The 24,769-nt window shown below is 43.9% G+C and overlaps 1 protein-coding gene across 3 annotated transcripts in view; it reads left to right on the forward strand.

Moving 5' to 3' along the window:
- KMT2C (lysine methyltransferase 2C) overlaps positions 1–24,769 on the forward strand; it is a 248,324-nt gene that overhangs the window by 209,019 nt on the left and 14,536 nt on the right. For all 3 annotated transcript variants that reach the window (XM_023743909.1, XM_023743910.1, XM_023743911.1), the window contains 13 exons: positions 2,579–2,657; positions 4,287–4,350; positions 6,131–6,363; positions 9,648–11,333; positions 15,209–15,421; positions 16,032–16,196; positions 17,718–17,859; positions 17,971–18,118; positions 19,036–19,214; positions 19,385–19,521; positions 20,399–20,648; positions 22,137–22,276; positions 22,670–22,777. In XM_023743909.1, the coding sequence (XP_023599677.1) occupies positions 2,579–2,657; positions 4,287–4,350; positions 6,131–6,363; positions 9,648–11,333; positions 15,209–15,421; positions 16,032–16,196; positions 17,718–17,859; positions 17,971–18,118; positions 19,036–19,214; positions 19,385–19,521; positions 20,399–20,648; positions 22,137–22,276; positions 22,670–22,777 (3,544 nt within the window). The remainder of the gene's footprint in view (positions 1–2,578; positions 2,658–4,286; positions 4,351–6,130; positions 6,364–9,647; positions 11,334–15,208; positions 15,422–16,031; positions 16,197–17,717; positions 17,860–17,970; positions 18,119–19,035; positions 19,215–19,384; positions 19,522–20,398; positions 20,649–22,136; positions 22,277–22,669; positions 22,778–24,769) is intronic.

Genomic DNA, 24,769 nt, shown 5'->3' on the forward strand with positions numbered 1-24,769 from the left:
TTAGAGTACTTGTGCCAGCTAAGGGATATTAACTTCAGGGCAGTATCTTGTTTGTTTGTTTTGTTAACCCTCACCTGAGGGCATCTTTTTCCATTGCTTTTTCAGGGAGAGTGGAAAGGGGGCTGGAGGGAGACAGAGAGAGAAACATCGATGTGAGAGAGACACACGGATGGTTGCTTCCTGCATGCGCCCCAACTGGGGATGGGGAGTGAACCCACAACTGAGGTATGTGCCCTTGAACGGGACTCAAACCCCAGACCCTTCTCTTTGCAGGCCAGTGTTCTAACCCATGAGCCATGCCAGCCAGGGCTATATCTTAAGTTTTTATCATGGACCACTGTCAGAATTATATGGCAACTTTAAAAAATGCGTTTGCATTAATCCAACACAGACCTACTAAGTCAGAATATCTGCAGATGGCACTGGTCCTCTCTTATGGAGATCTCTGGTTGATAGCCTCTGTCAATAGTGAGGAGAAAGCCTCAAGTTAGCCTCATTATCTTGTTGAACAACTTTTATGAAAAGAATGATTATGGAATTGAATGTAAAATCTACATGAATTTAATAAGTGAGACTTCCGATTATTTAGGAGTCCTTAAAGGAGTAGTTCTTTTCATTTGTTGAGATAGTTTGGAAATGGGTAAGAAGTATTGTTGAGATCAAAGTAGAGATTTGCACTGTTGGACAGTATTTATTCACACTAATTCTTTACCATAGGGTTCTTTTTTATGTCATAAACCTTTTGATGCAGAACATTTTATGTACAAAACCAAAAACATACTACAAAGGAAATCAGTCATATTTGAAACATAGTTATTTAAATTTAAAAATTATGGCATATGTGCTTCTTGATGCTTTAACAAATTTAGCAGAAGGTCTAATAATTACCATAATTTCAAAGTAACAATGAATTAGAATATTAGTATGTGCAACAACTTTTGTTATGAAAGCAATGTGAGTTCTGTTGGTGACAAAGTCACACTACTGCTAATAATACTGTAGTTTGCTGTTTATAGTCAAAATACAAGGAAATGCTAAACTTTGTTAGCACTTAGTTTAAAAGATGGGCCCCAGAATTAGAACCCCTGCTGGTTCAGCATCATAATTAGAGGTATTAGCCACGTTTTAGGCATAGCGTTTGCTATTCTGCTGAGTGCTTTGAAGAAGTGGAGGTGTTAGACCCTCAACATAGTGTAATATGCTACTGAGGGTGATGGACAGTGAGTGATATTTGGATTAAGAGATCATTCCTGCCCAGGCTGTAGTGGGTGCAGGGGTGATAGGTGAATCAAAATATTGACCAGCCCTAGCCGGTTTGGCTCAGTGGATAGAGAGTCTGCCCACAGACTGAAGGGTTCTGGGTTCAGTTCCGGTCAAGGGCACGTATCTTGGTTGCAGGCTCAGTCCCCAGCCCTCTCACATCAATGTGTGTGTCTCTCTGCCTCTTCTCCTCCTCCCTTCCGCTCTGAGAATCAATGGAAAAATATCCTCAGGTGAGGATTAACAACAACCACAAAATATATTGGCCAATTTTTTAAAAGTATCTTTTTATTTATTTTAGAGAGGAAGGGAGAGGGATAGAGAGTTAGAATCATCAATGAGAGAGAAACATCAATCAGTTGCCTCCTGCACGCCCTGTACTAGGGATCGAACCCACAACCCAGGCATGTGCCTTGACCCAGAATTGAACCAGTGACCTTCTGGTTCTTGGGTTGACGCTCAACCACTGAGCCACACCAGCTGGGCTGGCCAAATATTTTTAACCTTGTAGACTTTTTCTTGGTCTGTGACCAATTTTTAATTTGCTTTAACATTAGGTGTAGAAAATGTGTGAAACTTCTTGAGAGGTGCATCTTTAGTTTAGAATACAAAATAGCTAAGTTACCTATTATCTTTACTTTTTCAGTTCAGAAAAGGCATTTTTAAAAATAAAGATTGGAGCCCTAACCGGTTTGGCTCAGTGGATAGAGTGTCAGCCTGCGGACTGAAAGGTCCCAGGTTCGATTCTGGCCAAGGGCATGTACCTTGGTTACGGGCACATCCCCAGTAGGAGGTGTGCAGGAGGCAGCTGATCAATGTTCCTTTTTCATCGATGTTTCTAACTCTCTCCCTCTCTGTGAAAAATCAATAAAATATATTTAAAAAAAAATAAAATAGAGATTGGAAGAAGAAAAAAATTTTCTTAGAATGTATATAATAAAACTATTTCTTCATTAGATTTTTTTATCCAAAGGGTTGAATTAATTTTATTTTAGGGCATGATGAATCATGAATAGAAAGTGAAACTCTGGTGTGGCCTACTTACCACAGCTCACTGGTGGGCCTGGGGAAAGCCTCTGGGCCTCTTGCTTTCGTCATGAGTCAGGACTCACGAGTCAGCACGGCAGGAAGAGGCCGCACTTCAGAGAGGGTGCGGAGGGTGAAGTGGGGTCGGCACACAGAAGACTGGGCCTTCGCAGATGTTCATGACGAGGAGGACATGCCATTCTTTCTTCCCTGGAGGACAACATTGTTGAGCACTTAAAACAAGTGTAGTTGTGCATGCTTGTCATTTGACACCTAGTGCTTCCCTTCACAGGTTCCCCTTCATGGGCCAGTCGGTGACTGGAGCGCAAACAGGTGACGGCCAGACTCTCCTGCCACAGGCCATTCCTCAGGTATTGTCATCAAAACCACACTGTCCTGTTCCTGACAGACCTCTTCTGCCCAGGAGGCCACTTCTAGGAAGACATAGGAGCTTAGATATCTGTTCAGCAGGAATAAAGACTTTCTTATTAAGACTAAAATTGACCACAGTTTCTGAAAAGGACCCATATATTTAAGGGTAGAAAGTCACTTGAGGGCAACCAAATGCTTAGGGTTTCTGATTCTACATTTATTTATTTTTATTGCTGATCCTGTTACCGATGTCCCCACTCCCTCCTCCTCTGCTCCTCTCCACCCAGCCCCTCCAACCCCCGGCCTTCCCCACATAGTTGTCGGTGTCCATGTCCATGGGCTATGCATATATGTTCTTTGGCTAATCTCTTGGGTTTTTATTTTGGACTCCACAAAGACATTTTCATGTTCTGCATTTTGGATTTAATTCATTATTTTTAAAAATGTAAATCTATTATAAACAGTAGAATACTGATCGTAATCATTCTATTTAGATACAGTCATGTTCTGCTATTTATTCCTTGGAATAATTTAGTCTTTTGAATATTCACCATTCATGACAATCATCTTGAAGTATAGATTTGAGTGTCAAGCAATGTTAGGGAAAGTAGACCTGCTCATCTCATACAGAGTTTTCTTCAATGATTTTTTTTTTTCAATTATCTGCCTAGATTTAAAAACAAAACAAAAACTACCTGTTAAGTGACCTACTACATGTCTTTGTGGAATCTTCTTTTCTGCCCGGCAGTTTGTGCTTCAGCTTTATTATGCTGATTACTATGTTTTTATTATTAAAAGAAGAGAGACCATCTTGCATCTCAGGCAGTGGAAAAAGCATAGGCTTCATAGATGAGTTTTTATAAAAACTCAGTTCCACTCTAAATTTCCTGTGCAAAGTTTGTATACGTCCTGTGACCTGCATTTTTTCCTACCTGTCAAATGGTCCCCAGCCTCGCAGTGTAAGGGTTACATACAGCACATTCTGGCTGCTAGTGTCTCTTACAATCGTTACCTTGTGTACAGCTCATGTCTAACAGAACTTGTAACGACTGATAAATATTTTCTCAAAGTTAAACGTATTAGATTGTCTCCAGGGAATTGTGAAATTAAAAACTGTTTATTCAGTCACCCTGGAAGAAACCAGACATTTAATTTAAAAAATGAGACTAATATTTTCAATTACTTGTTCATGTTAGAGACGTCGGGTTTTGTTAATAAAGAAGTGTGTGCTGTGAAGTGGGAGCTAGTCAATCCAGAACCCATGTTTATGTCTTAATTGCAGAAGAAACCAGGTGGATTTCATAAAAAAGTGGAGTTTTACATGATCTCTAGCTATGTGCTAACAGTATTTGATTTGCCCTACTATTGTATTTCCGATGGATCATCCCGTTTTTCAACTGAAATCTATGACATGAAATAGTTCAGAGATAATTTAAAATTTTCAGAAAATAGGTTTTCACCACTCAACTCATCTACTTTTTATTAAAAGGAGAGCTTTAAAGATGTCTTAGGAAATTAAAGGGTTTTTTTTCACCCCCTTCCATTTCTTTCTCTTTCTTTTTAAAAAAATTTTCCCCCCTTTAACTGAAATGTGGAATAAACCTATTTGTAAATTTTACTTATTTTAGGATGGCAGTATAACACATCAGCTTTCTAGGCCTAATCCTCCAAATTTTGGTCCAGGCTTTGTCAGTAAGTATAAATCTAATAAGTCACCTGTTCTCTGGGGATTGCTTGTTTGCGCTCTGTGTTCTAAAAACGTGGAGTTAGTGTAGGTGTGTTTTTCAGTCTGAGTGCCCTCATCTTTTATGAAACCTTATTTGGTGTCTTTTCCTCAAGGCATGGATTTTCATTGCTTTTTTTCTCTATGCATGAAGAATTATAGTTAGGTAAATATTTTAATACAGAAAAATCACCTTTCCCATTCTCTTCAATATTGTTGCTGGGTTTTTTGTTTGTTTTATATGTAGATTGGGCACTTTACAACTAGAATTTAGCCTTTTCTTGCTCTAATGACTGTCTGCCTCTGTGACAAGGACACTAAATGGGAACAACATAGGAAATGTGCTTAGGAATCATGTGGGTTAGCAGCATGGTGTGAAGGGCAAGGATGCAGGATGCCACGGAGTCCTTTTGAGTTATCTCCAGGGGTCCCAAGGTGGTTCAGGATAGTATTTAAAGTTCTCCCCAAACTGAACCTTTCTGAAATCTTCAGACTGTTTAGCTAACTTTTTTTTTTTTCACCATTATTTTTCATTTTGCTCACCTCTGCTCTCCTGGTTCCAGAAACCAGAAAGGCTTTCCTTGCGGTAGGTCTCATTCTACCAGAAGCAGAACTTCTGAAACCTTGTTGAAAAAGCCTGTTCTTAAAAAAATGCCCTTCAAATTTAGACTAGATTTCAAGTTCATACATGTACTGGGACTTCTGGGTTTAGGAACAAACCCAAAGTCTGACCCATTAAAATTCCCCTGCATTAATTATTATCACAATTTGAACACATTTCGCATTAAAAACAAACTGCTGTAACCAACTGGCTTTTTCTGGCTTTACTGTGCCCATTGATTGGCTTTGGTTGCATTCTCACTGTATGACAATATTGTTATCACTGATGTAATTTTTCAGCGAATTTCCTTCCTGAAATTGTACTTACTCATTTCTTTGTCTTCAAAAAGGTATATTCTGAATTTCACTACCATGAGATGACTTTTTTTTTTTTAACTTGGAATCAGTGATGTGAAGTGCCCTTAAAGAATAAAGAAGGACTGTTGGTACAAGATGAAGAGATATAACTATTTTGGGGCAATATCAATGACAGTCATAAAAGTAGTCAAGATTTTACTTGGTTAATTAAAGATTTTACTTTGCTTACTTATACAAGTACTAAATTATAAAATTCATAAGTTACAATGTTTTTAACTTAGAGATTTCCTTTATAAAACATAGACTTCAGATTGTCCTTTCTAAGGCATTCTAGGTTCCCTCCCTCTCGGTTTAGGGCATGTTTTCACTATTGAGAAATAGGGTAACCCTTAAAACTTAGGGAAATTAACATGGGAAAGGATACCTAACCTATGCTTTGGACCTTAATAGGGTACATGTGTCTTACTTTGTCTCTTCAAAGTCTGTAAATGTGACTTAATGAAATACACACATGAGTTAGAGAACTTGGTAGTTGAGCAGATTGTTTTTATCTGTTAGATAAAAGTCATCTGCTTTCAGAAACTGGATTTATAGTCTTGATAAGTATGAAGGTAGCCTGTGAACTAAAAACATGCATTCTTTGGTTTTCTCAAATATTTTCCTAAAATCTCCTACTTTATAGTTACATTATGGTCTAATGTTTAGTATCATGTTTTCAGAATACCTATTACAAGGTCATGGTAAAATGCATTTCCTTACAAAATGGATGTGTGTAACTTTTTATTGGACTCTAGAAAATTAACAGAGCTGAATTTTTCATTATCCCCTCAGATGACTCCCAACGTAAGCAATACGAAGAGTGGCTTCAGGAGACCCAGCAGCTGCTTCAGATGCAGCAGAAATACCTCGAAGAACAAATCGGCGCACACAGAAAATCCAAGAAGGCCCTGTCGGCCAAGCAGCGCACCGCCAAGAAGGCCGGGCGTGAGTTCCCAGAAGAGGACGCGGAGCAACTCAAGCATGTGACTGAGCAGCAGAGCATGGTTCAGAAGCAGCTGGAGCAGGTAACGGCCGCGTCTGCACGGCGGGCAGGCGTTGGCAAGTGGACGCAGGGCTTGGTTAGTGTTGGGCAGACGCAGGAGCAGCTTGTGGGCCTCTCACTAACCGAGGAAGTGACAGCCAGTCCTGTCCCTGGAGTAGTCGTCACACAGCACGTATTTAATAAGTGCCACTGAAGAGGTTAACTCATCACCCTGACCTAGAGGAGCCACTTCCACACTCTGGTATGAAACCTGGGGCAGCCAGGGAAATCCAGGTACTTTCCCTGCCTAAAAAATCCCTCTGGGGGTCCTCAGCTCCACTGAGCACAGAGCTCACGGGGAACCCGGTTCAGGCGGGAACAAGAATTGGGCCCCAGAAGTATGTGTTCACTTGGAGTTGACCTTTGCTTGCCCGTGGTCTTTAGTTCCCTGGTTTCTAGTGAAATTTCAGATAAAGCAGTTGAGTCATTCTGGTGATTCATTTTCATAGTATTTTTATTAATATTTCTAAAATACATGGTATATTTTATGAAAAGTACTCATTTCTGAAAAATGAAACCATTCTGCTGTTATCTTCCATTACAAACCAGATATTTCTCAAAATGTTCATTGAAGTAACAATTATACTTAAAAAGAAGTAAAACTTTAACTTTTTATTGAAAATTAAACAGTAACTGTTCAAGATGGGTTAAGAGCCCGCTCCTAGGTATTTACCTAAGTGCATTAAAAACTTGGCTTCACACAAAAGCTTGTACACAAATAGTGACTATTCATAGTCACCAAAACCTGGAAACAACCCAGGTATTCTTCAGTGGTGAATTGTTGGACAGAGTGTTGTGTATGCAGTGGAGTACTACACAGAATTACTTGAATGGATCTCGAGAACATACTGAGTAAAAGATGCAAATCCCCAAATATTATAGGCTACTCTATTTGTATGACATTCTTGAAATGACAGAGTTATAAGAATGGACCATAGAGGTTTCCAGAGCTAAGGGATGAGGGAAGAAGGTGTGACTGCTAAGGGGTGGGTCACATGAAGGAATTTTCTTTTTTTAAAAATATATTTTATTGATTTTTTTACAGAGAGGAAGGGAGAGGGAGAGGGATAGAGAGGTAGAAACATTGATGAGAGAGAAACGTCAATTCAGCTGCCTCCTGCACACCCCCCACTGGGTATGTGCCCGCAACCAAGGTACATGCCCTTGACTGGAATCGAACCTGGGACCCTTCAGTCCGCAGGCCGACGCTCTATCCACTGAGCCAAACCGGTCAGGGCTGCAGGAATTTTCTGTATCTTGATTGTGGCGATGGCTACACCAATGTCTCTGTGCGTTAACATTAATGGAATTGTCCACCCAAAAAGTCACCTTTGCTTCTAACTGTCTATTTGAACTTTTAAAATAAAATTGAAAAGTAATCTAAATGTTAATATAGAAAGGGAGGCATTCAGAGTAGATTGACAGAAATCGGAGTGTTTTCTGTGTAATGAACACTCTATTAAACAACCTTCTCTACCACCTTCCAAAGACGTGAGTATTAAACCATGGCACACACGAAGGATCTGAGTCCTCCCAGAGGCAAGTGCATGCTCACTCACACTGACTATGGAATTAGGGGTTTTGACTCAAATATCTTATCTGCAAGCTACACTGGGGCTAATCCAGAGTGAGAGGTTTCTTTTCTCTTTAAATTTACTCGCTGGGTTTGTGCTTATTGCAAGTAAATGTTCTTTTAAGGGTATTTCTTATAAAGTAATTTTAGCATTTTTATTGCCTTCAGTGTATTTTTGTAACTTCTCTATGCTAAGGGCCTAATTTTATATCCATGCATCAAATACTTACAGAAGCTAATACTGAACTTGGAAAATGGGCATGCCATCTGTTACTGTATAGTTGTCAATAATCCATTGTATCTCAGTAAAGTAAGCAATTGCTGACAATGTTTTCTGAAGTATTTTTAAATGTCCTGGGAAAGGCAGGGACCACCACCTTCTATGTTCCAGGTACTGAGGTGTTCAATGTCTATCATACTGCTTCCCCAATCCAGTGGTTCTCAACCTTCCTAATGCCGCGACCCTTTAATACCGTTCCTCATTTTGTGGTGACTTCCAACCATATAATTATTTTCGTTGCTACTTCATAACTGTAATTTTGCTACTGTTATGAATCGTCATGTAAATATCTGATTGCAGGATGTATTTTCATTGTTACAAATTGAACATCATTAAAGCATAGTGATTAATCACAAAAACAGTATGTAATTATGTATGTGTTTTCCGATGGTCTTAGGCAACCCCTGTGAAAGGGTCATTTGACCCCCAAAGGGGTCGCGACCCACAGGTTGAGAACCACTGCCAGTTTACTGCCAATCCAATGCCAGTGAACGGGTCAGAAAAGATAAGAAAGTAAGTTAGAAGTTACACAGCTACTGGAGAGCAGGTCAGAACCATCACATGCAGAGAATGTGCCAGTTGGCCAGGGAAACTGTTAGAACTACTGGTATAATATGCATACATCCGAAATGGGAGTGGTTTTGAAGGATGCGAATGTCACCCAGAGCCTCTCCCTCCCAGCTCCCTAAGGGAGGCCATGCGCCCCCAGGACTCGGGCAGTGTCTCCCTGGGGATGAGTCTATGGCATCTTGCACTGGGGCACAGAGGAGTTTGGAATGAAGTAACTGACACCAGTCGGTTAGGGCACTACTAGGAGCTATTCAGAACATTACCTTGGGCCTGTACACATTTCAGAAAGCATCACTTGAGCATGTTAGCTGTTAAATGCAGAGTTTTCCAATTCCGTCTTTTTAACCTGAAGGGGAGGGTGTGGAACACATGCTAGTAATTATCCTAACATGTCGAGCCATTTTGTATATTGAAGAAGTGAAATTGTAATATGTTTCAATGGTAAATTTGAGTTACATCTCACAGCTACTCTAAACTTGTGTACTAATGTCACTTCTAAGGTGTCGCAGTTAATGATTTCTGTGGAGTTTTTATTGTTTTGTGCAGTTTAAATAGTTTGACTTTCACAGTATGATTTTCTTACTATTCATTTCAGAAAATTGTTTCGAATTTGTTTTTGGTATTTCATAAGTAAAGAAATTTTACAGATGATAGAAAAATTCTATTGTTAAAAAAGATTGGCAATCTTTAGTTAATGCTTATCAATCCAACTTTTTGTGATTTTGCCCTTTGCCTCAGCCAAATATTTTTGCCTGTATTAAGATCGAACTGCTTTCGGTATAACCCCCAAAGCCCTTGGGCACCTGCAGCACCATCCATGAGTGAGATTTAACTCTTCTTCCAGATCCGGAAGCAGCAGAAGGAGCACGCGGAGCTGATGGAGGATTACCGGATCAAGCAGCAGCAGCAGCAGCAGCAGCAGCATGCAATGGCCCCACCTGCTGTCATGCCCAGGGTGCCGCCCCCCATTCCCGGAGCTGCCCCACCTGCCATGGGCCAGCCCACCTTCCCCCTGGTGGCCCAGCCACTGCAGCACTCAGCTGTCATTCCTGGCCACACCAGCCCCGTGCGGATGCCTAGCTTACCTGGATGGCAGCCTCCCAGTGCCCCTGCTCACCTCCCCCTCAACCCTCCTCGGGTCCAGCCTCCAGTTGCCCAATTACCAATGAAAACGTGTACATCAGCCCCAGGGACAGTGCCCAATGCAAATCCACAGAGCGGCCCGCCTCCACGGGTGGAGTTTGATGACAACAACCCCTTTAGTGAAAGTTTTCAAGAACGGGAACGGAAGGAGCGTCTCCGAGAACAGCAGGAGAGGCAGCGAATTCAGCTCATGCAGGAGGTGGACCGCCAGAGAGCCCTGCAGCAGAGGATGGAGCTAGAGCAGCATGGCCTGACTGGTCCGGAGTTGAGCGCAAGGACAGCCGTGCCCCAGGCCCCATTCTATGGCCCTGACCTGCCTTGTGACTTCCTGCAGCCCCCACGGCCCCTTCAGCAGTCTCCTCAACAGCAGCAGCAGGTGGGCCAGGTTTTGCAGCAGCAGAGCCTGCCACAAGGGTCTGTTAATTCACCCCCCACCCCAACTTTCATGCAGACCAACGAGCGAAGACAGATAGGACCCCCCTCGTTGGTCCCTGACTCGCTGTCAATTCCTGGCGGGAGCCCAACCTTCCACCCTGGTAAGCAGGCGCACAGCAGTCTTCCCGGGGCTGGCTTCCAGCAGTCCCCCGTGAGGGCTCCTTTCACACCTGCCTTGCCCACAGCATCGCCAGGAGCCAACAGCAGTCTCCCCTGTGGCCAAGACCCTGCCTTAACCCATGGACAAGGTTACCCCGGATCGGCCCAGTCTCTCATTCAGCTGTATTCTGATATCATCCCAGAGGAAAAGGGGAAGAAGAAAAGAACAAGAAAAAAGAAGAAAGATGATGACGTGGAGTCCACTAAGGCCCCGTCCACTCCACACTCAGATATCACTGCTCCCCCAACCCCGAGTGTCTCTGAAACTACCTCCACACCCACAGTCCACACGCCCAGCGAGCTGCCTCTGCAAGGAGAGCCCGAGCCGGGGGAAGCAGCTGGCTCGTCGGTTGCAAGCGCAGCTGCAGGCCAGCGGTGTACAGACCTGGAAAACAGCCTGCCCCACGAGGAGTTCTCACAAGGAACCCCCCATCAGCAGACGTCCGCCACTGCAGGGGCGGACACGCGGCCCGCGAGCACTCCTGCCACGGTTGAAGAGGTCAAACCGGAGATGGCCGAGCCCCAGCAGTGCCCAGGCCCCGAGGGGCCTCCCTCAGAGGGACAGGCTGGGAGTCAGGCAGCAGACGCAGCTGTCGTCTGTCCCATCTCCTCAGGGCAGAGCCCTCCCCCTGCTGCCAAAGGAGATTTGGGCAATGAGCTTCTGAAGCACCTGCTGAAAAACAAGAAGGCCGCTGCCCTCGTGACCCAGAAACCGGAAGGCACTTGTGGCTCACAAGACGACAGCACGAAGGACAGCAAGCCGGCGGAGAGGCAGAACCCAGCCAAAGGACCGGTAAGTGAGCCCTGCCCGTGCAGCTGTCCCTGTTCCCCTGGCGGGTGGCCGCGCAGGACCCCGTGTTCATGCCGGCTCGTGCGGCCTCCGCCTCGACAGGACCGCTTTGTTTTGATGTAGACACATAGATGTTAAGTGATGATGTGTATACTTTGTTCTTCAAAACTCAGAGACGTGGTGACGCCTTTCAGATGTGACCTGGGCCTGTCGGCTGATCTCTTCCCACATCAGGCTGCTCTGACTAAAGCAAAGAAGCACATGTGTATCTTACTGGGAAAGTGTGTGTTTTCCACTGGCCTTTGAAACACACCCAGGCTCCCTCAGGCAGCCCCGTGTCACATGTACTAACACGTAATGTTATACAAATGCAGTTCTACACACGGGCTAGTTTATCTTTGTCCTTTTTCATGTATCAGTAGTTTGCTCTGGGTTTGCTTTTGTTTTTTATTTTTCCCTTTTACGAAGGGCCGTGTAAATACATCTTTACAAGATTCCAGCCCCCGCATTTTAATGAACTTCCATGAGATGGTTCTCAAACTGGGGTTCCTGGGTCACAGGAACAGGTTTGCTTCTTTGTCTTTCAGAAGCTGTAGTATGTTCCTATGTATTCATAAGCTTTCCCACAGTGCTGCTCACACTGCGTTTCCATTTTTTACAGTGATACCTAGTGGTACAGAGCCTAGCTTTAGGCAAGTGTTGGCTTCCTTTTCTCTTGTTTGACTGTTCAGTAGAGGGTGGCTGTTGAGTCGATAGATATATGTAATTTTTGTAAATTCCAGTTAGTGGTAATACTTTCTCAGCCTCTTTGTCACCAGCAGATATGCCCAGTCTCCAGCTACCGCTGCCCCTCGGGACAGTGAACTCTTGCAGTGCCTGAGTGCCCTTATGTCCCCCCCTCCCACGTGCTGTGTGGCCCGCAGCTCCCCTTGGCGTTTACATCCAGCCAGGGTCTTTTTCCTTTGAGAACTCAGTTCTGGAACCGTCTTCTCCAGGCGCCTTTCTCAAACACATCTTGCAGCCCCTGCTCACGTGCTTAGCAAGGAGTCAGCACTCGGATAGTGAAGTGAAGTCCTAATAATGGCGATCAGGTAGAGAAAGGGGTGAGATTAATCATGTATGTATAAATGTATAAATGTTTGGGTTCTGGGGGGGGGTCGCAGGGGCAGGCACACTGTTACCAGGGGTAACGAGTCCTGACCACACTCCTGGCGTTGGGCCGTGCTGAGCACTTGTCCTGACATATCATTATCCCCACTTTGCAGATGAAGAACTTCATGTACTTTGTAGTCCCATGTAGGCAGCGTCGTCGTGGCAGGAGTTGGATAGGCCCAGTGCTTCTCCACACTGTTCCCCCCATCAGTTGGGATTAGGAGAGGGGCACCCTCCTCGTCGGAGTGGGGGGTCCCACCACTCCCATTTGGATGAAGTCCGTGTCTCAGCACTTCCCAGCTGTTGTCCTGGGAAGCACCCTTTCTGTACCTCGCTCTCCTCACCTGTAAAACAGGATCTACATCCCCTGTTGTGTGGGGTTGCCACAAGGATTGCAGAAGTTAAAGCACAAACAGTGCTTGTAATATTTTATAAAAGGTTCATACCTTTGACCCACCAACTGTACATTTAGGAATCTGGCATCAGCAATGTAAGATTCTAATATGTGCAAAGATGTAACTACATGAATAGCTAAGATCCTGTCTCTACTAACAGAGAAAAAGAGAGAAAAAACAACAACCTAGACTCACTATAGCAGCTATTGGTTAAATCATTATTTAATGTCTCAAAGTCTGAATGACATACAGGGTTTTCTGCAGCCATTTCATTTTGCTATGTAAGAATGTTCAATGTCATGGGGAACCTGTCAAGTTTAAAAAGCAGCAACCAAACAAAAGAAAGCAAAGTGCAATCTGTTGTATTTTTTAAAAATTATTTTATTTTTCAATCTGTTGTATTTTTAACAAAATACATGTAGGCACCCATAAAAGATCGCAAACCGATACGTTAAAATGTTGACTGTTTTTGTTTGTTTTGTTTTTTAATCCTCACCCGAGGATATTTTTCCATTGATTTTTAGAGAGTGGAAGGGAGAGGGAGAGACAGAGAGAAACATCAATGTGAGAGAGACACATTGATTGGTTGCCTCCCACATGCACCCTGACTAGGGCTGGGATCGAGCCTGCAACCAAGGTACGAGTCCTTGACTGGAATTGAACCCAGGACCCTTCAGTCTGCAGTCCAACGCTCCACTGAGCCAAACCGGCTAAGGCAAAATGTTGACTTTTTAATCTCAGGCATACTTTCCGATGATTTTTGTGTTCTTCTATAGTTAAATGTATTCTTTGAAATGTAGTAATATCAGCTTTCTAAGGGATGGTTGTGAGGATTAGAGATAATGTCTGCCTGGCCCACTCACACTTACACAAGCGATTACATATTAGTCTCTTATAAGCCAGTGAGCAATCTTAGGCACTTGCTCTGCAGACTGCAGTCCTTGGGATCAGCAGTGTGACCTCACCCAGAGCTTTTTCAGAAATGCAGAATCACATGCCCAACACAGACCTACCAATATGTTCTCATAAGATCCCAGGAAATTCCTATACATATGCAGAGGACGGCTCTAGGACTGAGGTTCCCCGAACTAATGTGTCAGAATCACCTGGAGCCCTCACTCCCAGGTGTCTGATTCAGCAGGTGTGGGTGGGGCCAGAGAACATGCATTTCCAACCCATCCAGGCGATGCACACTGCGGCGGTGATAGCCCTCTGAGAGCCTCGAATCCGGCCCAGGTGGGTGGGCAGTCTGAGCTGCTTCCACCTCTTCTTTGTAGGAGCTAAGAATGGTTTATACATGTTTAAATGGTTGGGGGGAAAAATCTAATGAGTAATATTTTTCAACATGTGAAAATCACACCAGATTCAAGGTTCAGTGTCCATGAATTTAAGTTTTATTGGGACACAGCCAACCTTGTCATTTATGGATGATCCATGGCTGCCTTTGCAGTATTGGGCCGAGAACTGAGTAGCTGGGACAGATGCTGCATGGCCCACAGAGGCTAAAATGTTCACTACTTGGCGCTTTGCTGTCCGTTCTCTAACCCATTTAGATTATATCTGGAAACTATAATCTTCAAAACCCTTAAAGATTCATTAAAAGAAGTTCAGCAGCTATAGTTGCCTATAGCAAATTTAGAAATAATGGCCCTAAAGAAAACTCCTGTATTTTTAGTTATCAATAGCACTGACTTAAAAACCTCTTCAAGGACTGATTTATTCTCACTTCTTAATTATAAAGACAAAAGTAAAGAAAGGTTTGTTTGCTATCACGTAAGTTCTTTTTCATCGACTCCAAGTAAACAGCAATAGGCAGTGACAATGCATGATTGGGAGCTGATCTGAATGCCCAGTGTTGTTGTTTATTGATCTGAGGCCAGTTCTCAACTAGAGGTGTGCAAGGTAAGGCTTCTCTGGAGCCTGCCATTGTCCTGCTGGCCTTGTGCTTACCCACGCCGCAGGGGAGCCCAGGACAACTCGGCCAGACCCGGTGCGCAGGCCACAGCAGGGACTGGAGCTCTGGTCTGTCGCCGGCACAGCACGGCTCGGCTGTGCTCCAAGTCAGGCTGTAGCAGTGCTTCCTCTGGAAGAGAAAGGAGCCAACTTAGGAGTTCTGCTCTTCCCTCCAGCTTTGTAGCTCACTGACTTCCACACTTGAGAATGTTTGAAGAAAGGGATGATATTTTCAGAAAACAGTGAGAGCATTCGATGCCACTGTCTCCCCTCCTGAATTTTACTCCTCATGTTAGGAATGTGTGTCAGGGATTAGTATGAACTGCAAATCCATGTGTGAACAGTCCACTTACTTCTTCACTTTTCCAATTACATTAGCAAACTCTGGGAGCTCACACGCAAGGTGGTTTTGGATGTGGTAACAACCAGCTGCCAAAAGTAGAGGGAGGAAGTGAAACCAAGAAACCACGAGGCAAACGGACCCAGAGGACAGGAGAGAAGGCAGCTCCTCGCTCAAAGAAAAGGAGAAAAGACGAGGAGGAGAAGCAGGCTGTGTGTTCTAGCAGCGACACCTTTACCCACCTGAAGCAGGTGAGCCTTTCAAGGATGTGAGAACATCAAATGCATTTTTAGCCCTGAAGTAGAGAGTTACAGGGATAAAACATATCTCAGCAAGGAGCCCAGTGAGTTCCTGTTTGCAAAACTGCAGCTTATCCGAAAGCACAGTACAAATGGATTGGCAGGTGATGGTCAGGGCAGCAGCTCAGCAGCTCAGCAGCAGAGGAACTCTGTCCACATGACCTGTGAGGCTAAACACACAGACGTGCAGCTGCTGGTCTACCCCAGGCAGCGCTGCTCCTGGACCTTGTGATTGTCACCAAGGTGGGGCGTGGCCTCTGAGAGGTGCTACTGGGCCCCGGGCCTGGTTCACACGTGACTCTTGCTGAGCAAAGATAAGGACGTGGTTTCCTTGTTAGATGCCTGGTAGCATCTCCTTAAAACAGACAAGAGTGGAGCCTATTTTAAAGTAGATCTTAAAGATTCAGCAGTCTCTCATTTATTCCAGCATTTTGCTACTTGAAATTTTTAAGTCTTATTTTTCTCAAGCCTGTTTGACTAAGTTGCCTCGGGTCTTAGAAAAGTTGAGAATCGCCCTGTTTTGTTTGCCGTGTACATTACTCTTAAATGTGTTTTTTAATAGCAGCTCTCTCTGCTCCCTCTAATGGAACCAATCATTGGAGTGAACTTTGCGCACTTTCTTCCTTATGGCAGTGGCCAATTTAATAGTGGGAATCGACTTCTAGGAACTTTTGGCAGTGCTACCCTTGACGGGGTTTCGGATTACTATTCTCAGTTGATCTACAAGGTATGTTTCTTTGCCAAGGTGTCACCTCGCTTCCTCGCTGGATACGTAGCAGCATTGGCAGAGCTTGTCTCATTTTTTCCGTCTAGTTTACATCTAATCTTCCAAGTTTCATTTAAACTTCAGTTTAGCTACAAGGTTAACATTTTTCTGGTGAAGTGTTTCTGATGTGAACATTTGAGATTTTTGTAGAGGAAAGATTAAAAATTGTGAAAAATATCCATTGTGTATTTCCATGGCGGAGAAAATACAGGGTGGGGCAAAAGTAGGTTTACAGTTGTGAGTATGCAAAATAGTTTATTCTTGTATTATTACTTATTAATTATTGAATTATTTTCCACACAAGCAACTGTAAACCTACTTTTGTCCCATCATGTATTTCCCTATTATAAGCTTTATTAACTCTTAAAACAAATCTAAGTTAATAGTAAATAATGAGGATTAAAACCATAGTTAGGCATTTACCCTGAAAAATTAAATGAAAAATATTTTAAAATGTATTTTATTTAATTAGGTACTAATTACAATTATGCATTAATTCTTAGACTACTAAAATATCAAACCTAATCAGGTTTATCTTTTACACCAAGTTTTATAAAAGCCTCATTAGACACTCTTCGTTTTACATCTAACTTCTGCAAAAACAAATCTTTTTTGCAACAATATTTGAGAGTATCGCCTGTTTTCCTGAGGACTTCTCTTCTCACTTTACTGTTCAGCCTGTTCCCGGTGATGCTCATTTCTGCTGGTGTTGGCTTTCTCTTCAGCTAGAGCTGGCCTGCCTCTCGTAAATGCCTTCTGTCTGCTGCAAGCTGTTCTCCAGCACAACTGCGTCTTCATGAAACCCTTGGTCTCTGTCAGATTAGCATTTCACCTTGCCCTTGATTTGCATGTTGTTATTGGTAGATTCCCACAATCAAAAGTAAATGACAAATTGGTGACAAAGGTGAAGCAGGGAGAAATGTTTGGAGGAGGAACTACATTTGTGAATGACTCAGTCATTTTAGTATTATTGCTCCTGCTTTTGCTTAGAGATTTTGGACAATCCAGATTCTAATATCTAGGATATGAGTTGCAATGATAGAATTAGGGCCACAAATTCTCAATTTTTTATAGAACTGGGGCATATCTTAATGAGAATTTAATAAAGGAATTTTTGAGAACTTTCTACAATTTATTGCTTGAATTTTAAAACTGTCCTTCACTGGCTACAGCTTGAAAAGAGTTGTGTAGGATTGAATCAGGTGTAATGTAAATTTGCTTCTTACTGTCAGAGCTGAGCGCTCAGGCTGGGCCAAGTAAGTGAAGGATAGTACGCTCACGCTGTCATGAGTGTGTGTTCCACTAGGAAGCCTCTTGGCTTGGACATTTATTTTTCTTCTTGGTGTGAGTTAGGAAGAGCCACCTTGATTACATTTCTGTAGCCTTGCTCCCATGTGCTAAGAATTCACAGAACTATATTTTACAAGGTCATGGCTTATATGCTCAGTAGCATGTAATTTAAAATTTTTTGGTCTCCTGCAGCAGAATAATTTAAGTAATCCTCCAACACCCCCTGCCTCTCTTCCTCCTACACCACCTCCTATGGCCTGTCAGAAGATGGCAAATGGCTTTGCGACAACTGAAGAGCTTGCTGGAAAAGCCGGAGTGTTAGTGAGCCACGAAGGTACGATGGGGCCTCGCTGGGACCCCTTGAGGAGTGTGCCTTTGCCAGCGGACGGTCTTCCCACTCAGCAGTTCTGACTAAATGTATTCATGGTTGTGTTTGCTTTTCCAGTTACCAAAAGCCTCGGACCTAAACCATTCCATCTGCCGTTCCGACCGCAGGACGACTTGCTGGCCAGAGCCATTGCTCAAGGCCCAAAGACCGTCGATGTGCCAGCGTCACTGCCCACACCACCTCACAACAACCAGGAGGAGTTAAGGTAGTAGCTTTTTTTTCACAGTATTTTGTAGTTATTCCATATTTGTGTAATGTATGTATGTATAATGATGTCTGTAGGAATACCCTGTAAAAACATTTAAGGGGCAAAATTTGGTGAATAATTTTCTTCAGAATTTGAAGTTTATAAAGCATTCTTGCTATTAAACAAAATTGGTTTGTGAATTGTTGAAATCTCATAATAATCAGACAGACATTAAGACAAAGGGAATTTCCATTTAAAATATTTCAAAAGGTCATTGTCCTTTATAAGCTGTGAATGTGATTGATTTGGTCTATTGATGCTCGAAGAGTCTAAAGTAGAAGACAAGTCACAGGCATCAGAGGTGCTTATTTCAGGACTCCTTTGTGTCAGTTCTTTAGTCCCAGGAATCTAACTGGGGGCTGTCAGGTGCTTCCGTGCTTCATCAGGTCCTTCTGTCTCCCTTGGAAGGTTTGGTAACTACCTTCTACTGATGAGACGTCATTGAGTCTAAGCCTCTTACTTTATTAACGAGGCGGCTGTGGGCCAAAGCGGAGAAGTGACTGGTTCAGATTGAGAGCCCAGGTCTCCTTTGCCTCCTGTGCCTCTGCCAGAAATCAAAATCTGTGACTCGAGAGCAGCTGGGGGCGGCGGCCTCTAGTGTGCGTGGTACCCGGGCAGCAGTCCACCGTGCCGGCTTCCCCAGGGACTCAGTCCGCAAGCTGTGCTTGGGTCTCCTTTAGCATGGCAGCATCTCCCGGGGGAGGAGTGGGGTTCATGGGGTGTCCCACACTCTTTAGCCTGAGACCACACTTGTCCTCCAACCCCATTTTCCTTGGCAACCTCTAGCTTCTCATGCCACTGCCATGTCCAGAGAACCTCACGGTCCCTCTGGTGGAAGGGCCCTCGTTGATGTGTCGCATTGATTTTTCTTGTAGGATGCAGGACCACAGTGCTGATCGGGACAGTCCTGACAGCTTTGTCCCCTCATCCTCTCCGGAGAGTGTGGTGGGGATGGAAGTAAGCAGATACCCTGATTTGTCCTTGGTCAAAGAGGAGCCCCCGGAGCCTGTGCCGTCCCCCATCATTCCACTTCTTCCCAGCAGTGCCGGGAAAGGTAGGAGGGACCTCGCTTGGCCTTTTCTGGCAGAGTGCTGATCTACTAAAGCTCACATTTTGGTTTTGAAAAACATTAACATTCGGTCTTCCCTGTCTGTCTCCCTCCCTCCCTCCCTTTTTCGTCCCATCCCGTCCCGTCCCGTCCCGTCCCGTCCCCCCCGCTTTCAGGTTCTGAGTCTAGACGGAATGACATTAAAACTGAGCCAGGCGCTTTCTTGTTCTCACCACCTTTTGGTTCTTCACCAAACGGCCCCAGGTCGGGTCTAATATCTGTGGCCATCACTCTGCATCCAGCAGCTGCTGAGGTAAAGCTCACATGGGTTCTCAGCATCCCAGCGCGTGTCCCGTATTTAAAGCTGTAACAGGCGGCTTTGCATGAAGTGGTATCGCAGGTCCCGGAGGATAAAGGAGGAAGGTCGGGTTAGGGTGCGTCGTCACTTAGACACCTGGCTGCTTGGAATACTGCAAACACGCATTAGACTGGTCTGAGCCTAAGTCCAGGTTCAAAAGGGCAGAAGGAAGTTAGAGTTCTCCTTTTTTAATTAAAGGATGTGTACTTTAGAGAACTCTTTACAGAGAAACCTTTTGATAACTGTTTACACATAAAACTTAAGCAGTGAAAAACAGCTATGAACAGGACAATTTTACGGAAGCAAAATATAAACCTTGTTCAGGTGGCAGCTGCTTGTATCAAACAGGAGTGAAGTGCCGAGTTGTTTGTTAACTAAATTCTCCGAGGACATTTCATTGCTGCCCAGCCTAGTCTCAGCGCGTGGCATTCTGGTGGTCACGGGACCCTGTGTTCTCGGGACGCTTCAGCCTGGTGTCCCGAGCTGGACAGAGTCCACGCCCGACACGTCTGAGCAGCTGTGAAGCAGGTGCCATCTGGCTCGTCCCCCTGGTGTGTCCCGGGCACCACACTGTCCAGGACTAAGTTCCCTAAAGTGTTTTGTGCTCTTCACCATCGGGAGTCCCTGTAGGAGCACTTCTGTTGATGAAAACTTAAACTTAACTTAGAATCTGGTCCATTAAAGCGGGTTTTCCCTGAGGCCCTGCGTGGAAATAGCAGCTACTGGGTTTGTTGCAGGGTGTGTGTCATGCAAACAGCATGACTCCTAAGTAGGAGCATCGCCAGGGAGGCACTGGGTGGGTGACCTGTGCTCACTTACCTTTTTGTTTTAGAACATCAGCAGCGTCGTGGCTGCGTTTTCCAACCTTCTTCACGTCCGAATTCCTAACAGCTATGAGGTTAGTAATGCTCCAGACGGCCCATCCGTGGGTTTGATCAATAGCCACAGAGTAAACCCAGGTTTGGAGTATCGACAGCATTTATTTCTTCGCGGGCCTCCACCAGGATCTGCGAACCCTCCCAGATTAGCAAGCTCTTACCGGCTGAAGCCGCCCCATGTACCATTTCCACCAACAAGCAATGGTGAGCTGGTTTCCATTTTCACTTTAGATTCATTCTGCATTCAGAAGTTATGCTTATTCTCTTTAAAATTTCACTTTAATTTTTAACAGTAACAGGTAGCTAGTTGGTGTGTGGGGCTCAGTGAATTAAGCCCTGGGCATGTTCTGTCTTCTGCAGGGTGATTTGGCCTGTGGTGCTGGGGTGTGTATGATGTGCTGTCAACCAGGAAGCATTAGAGCAGTTACCCAGAAGCAGCTTTGTTCTTTGCACGCCCAGACCTCCCGTCCCACCCCTGCTGGCTTCATCTGTGCCCAGAGGGCTGGCAGCTCTACTTGTTCCTTTCCTCCCATCACCACTCCCCCTTGCTTCCCCTGCATCGTCTGCAGGGGGCCTTCCCAGACCTCTCCCCTCCTGCCTGTGGTCTGGTCTCCTCCTCACTCTGCTTCCGCCCCTTTTCAGCTGGTCCTGGCCTGTTTTTATCCTTAAGCTGCCATTAGGGCCCAGCAGCGTCCTAGACCTCATCTCTGAGCTCCGACAGAGTTGCCTGGGTTGGGTTTTGAACTCTTAGCTCTAGCTGTTCCTGTCACCCCATTTTCCCCGCTTCTTGCTTCCTGCTGTCATGCCCTACGTGAGTCATGTCATTTTTATCTTGGCCCTGGAACTTTGCTCATCCCTCTTTGTCCATTTGTATTTAAGACTCTCATACACGTATCTCTTCATTTCTCACAAAACGTCTTTGTATCATCTTAATCCTCAAGCAAAAGTGACATCTCTCCCCTGACTCACTGTGCACTTAGACTGGAAGGTGATGTGCTGTGGGTCCTTCCTGCCCTGACAACCAGCATTCTCTTCCCAGCTGCTTGAGAATGGCTGTGATCCTTTATTTGTACCCTGATGCCATGCACATAATAAATACCCAGTATGCATTGCTTGGAAGATAAGATTTTTATTAATTAGCTAGAGGCCCGGTGCACAAAATTCGTGCACGGCGGCAAGGGAGGTTCCCCTCAGCCCAGCCTGCACCCTCTCCAACCCGGGACCCCTCGGGGGATGTCTGATGGCCGGTTTAGGCCTGATCTCGGGGAACGGGCCTAAACCAGCAGTAGGACATCCCTCTCACAATCCAGGACCGCTGGCTCCTAACTGCCTGCCTGCCTGATCACCCCTAACTGCCCGCCGCCCCCCCCCCCTGGCTGGCCTGGTCACCCCTTACTGTCCCCCCACCACCCCCCCGCCAGCCTGGTCACCCCCAACTGCCCCCCCTGCCGGCCTGATCGCCCCAACCCCCCTGCTGGCGGGGTTGTCCCACTCAGCCTGCTGGTTGGTCGTTGCTGTTACTGTGACGGTGTCCCAGACAATTTGCATATTCCTCTATTATTATTATTATAGATAAAGAATCATATAGGCCAGTTAAATGAGCCATTGTAATAAGTTGGTGGAGCACAATTTTACACTATTACCACTTTGTGTTATTGGTTATTTCATCACTGACGAAGCTCTTGCCTTCAGGTCTTTCTGGATACAAGGATGCTGGTCATGGAATCTCAGAGAGCGAGGCACTCAGAACACGGTGGTGTTGTCACTGCAAAGTGGTGGTTCTTGGAGGCGGGGTGCGGAAGTCTCTCAGAGACCTGGCCTTTGTGAGCAAGGTACTTGGACTTTCCTTCTCCACGGGCGTGTCCTGAGCAGGGCTCTGCCCCTTTGTTTGGTCGTCCCCCATGGTGACTCCATGGGACACACGCTCCTGGGAGCAGCCTTAGCGTCTATTTGACAGACTTAAAACCAAATAGCTACAGCAGACTTAATGTTGGATATTATGAAAACACATTTAAATGGGAATGGAATGTAGATAGTAAAGTTTATTTTCATAAATTCATTTTCTCTGGTTAAATTATTATGCTAAATAGACACACAGTCATCTTTTTACTTGTAAGATAGGAAGCTGCTTCCCTTTAACATAGGATAAAACCAACAGCACATCGATCTTGTTTTATTAAATTATGACGTGTTGAGACCCCCACACACTTCTCTTTGCTTTTCAGGATTCCTCCGAGAGCTCCAGTAGAATGGAGAAGGACATTGTCTTTTGTAGTAATAACTGCTTCATTCTTTACTCATCGACTGTACAAGCAAAAATCTCAGAAAGCAAGGTAAAACCAGTAGTTTCAATTAATCAATGCGCAGTGAGTGACTTCTGTGTCCTGGGGACACGTCAGTGCGTGAACAGTTCCCAGAGCTCCGGTGGAGGAATCTAAGCCGGTGCTGCTCAGGTTGAGAGCAGTTCCAGCAACTCCCTATCCATGTTGCCATTTCAGATTCGATAAGTTATTTGACGAGTGGATAAGCTTGAATTATGTCTTGAAAGTTCAGAATTGAATAAAACACTAATATTAAAATGTTTAATTTTACTTACTTAGTTACACATATCTTAATTTAATTACAACTATAAAATATTATTTTTATTGATCTTATCCCAATTGGAAAACCTGTTCACAAACACAATTTAAGTCTACTCATGTATTTTGGGAAGAAATTGTTTTGCTTATAACATGGTGGAAATGGTCTACTTCATTTGATTTTGTGTAATTTAAGTGTATCTGTGTGTAGTTGATGCAAACATTTGTTTTTCTAGAACATTGTATCTGTTTTTATTGTTATCATTATTTTTTACTTTTAAACTTATTTTTAATTACATTTGACATGCAGAATTCTATTACTTTCAGGTGTACACTGTACAGATAGATTCATATACCTTATGAAGTGATTCCCCCCAATAAGTTATATACCCATCTGGCACCATATATAATTACTGCGATATTATTGACTATATTCCCCATGGTGTACTTTACATCTCCACAGTTATTTTTATATCTGGCAATTTATATTACTTAAATTCCTTTTACCTTTTTTGCTCATACCCCAAACTTTCCCATCTGGTGACCATCAGTTTGGTCTCTGTTTTTGTTTTGTTCATTTATTTTGTTTCTTTAAAGATTCCATATGTAAGTGAGTCATACAATATTTGTCTTTATCTGACCTATTTCACGTAGCATAATACCCTCTAGGTCCATCCATATTGTTGCAAATGGCGTGATTTCATTCTTTTTATGGCTGAGTATTATATACCACATTTCTTTATCCATTTGTCTATCGATGGGCATTTAGGTTGATTCTGTATCTTGGCTATTGTGAATAATGCTGCAATGAATGTGGGGGTGCATATATCTTTTCAAATTAGTGTTTTGGATTTCTTCTGCTGAACACCCAGAATGGAATTGCGAAGTCATATAGTAGTTCTATTTTTCATTTTTTAAAGAAACTTCCATACTGCTGTGTTTTTTAAAATATAGGTGACTTGCATTTTCCTCAATATAATTTTTAAATGTGGAAATTTTAGATATTTTTAAAAATATATATTTTTCTGATTTCAGAGAAGAAGGAAGAGAGAGAAACATCAATAATAAGAATCATTGATTGGCTGCCTCGTGCACACCCCCTACTGGGGATCAAGGCTGCAACCTGGGCATGTGCCCTGACTGGGAATCGAACCTTGACCATCATAGGTTGATGATCAGCCACTGAGGCCTGCTGGCCGGGCTCCATACTGTTTCCCACAGTGACTACACAGTCTGCATTCTCACCAAGTGCACGAGGGTTCCCTTTTTCTCTACCTCCTTGCCAGCACTTGTTGTTTGTTCATTTCTTTTTATTTATTTATTTATTTATTATTATTATTATTTTTTTAAATTAAATCTTTATTGTTCAGATTATTACATTTGTTCCTCTTTTTTCCCCCCCCATAACTCCCCTCCTTCCAGCTCCCACCCCACCCTCCGCCCTCACTCCCCACCCACTGTCCTCATCCATAGGTGCACGATTTTTGTCCAGTCTCTTCCCGCATCTCCCACTCCCCTTTCCCCCCCAAGAATAGTCAGTCCATTCCCTTTCTATGTCCCTGATTCATTATAATCACCAGTTCATTCTGTACATCAGATTATTTATTCACTTGATTCTTAGATTCACTTGTTGATAGATGCATGTTTGTTGTTCATAATTTGTATCTTTACCTTTTTCTTCTTCCTCTTCTTAAAGGATACCTTTCAGCATTTTGTATAATACTGGTTTAGTGGTGATGAACTCCT

The sequence above is a fragment of the Myotis lucifugus genome, unplaced genomic scaffold (genome assembly GCF_000147115.1).
Source record: "Myotis lucifugus unplaced genomic scaffold, Myoluc2.0 scaffold_418, whole genome shotgun sequence".
In the NCBI taxonomy this organism is placed as follows: Eukaryota; Metazoa; Chordata; class Mammalia; order Chiroptera; family Vespertilionidae; genus Myotis; species Myotis lucifugus.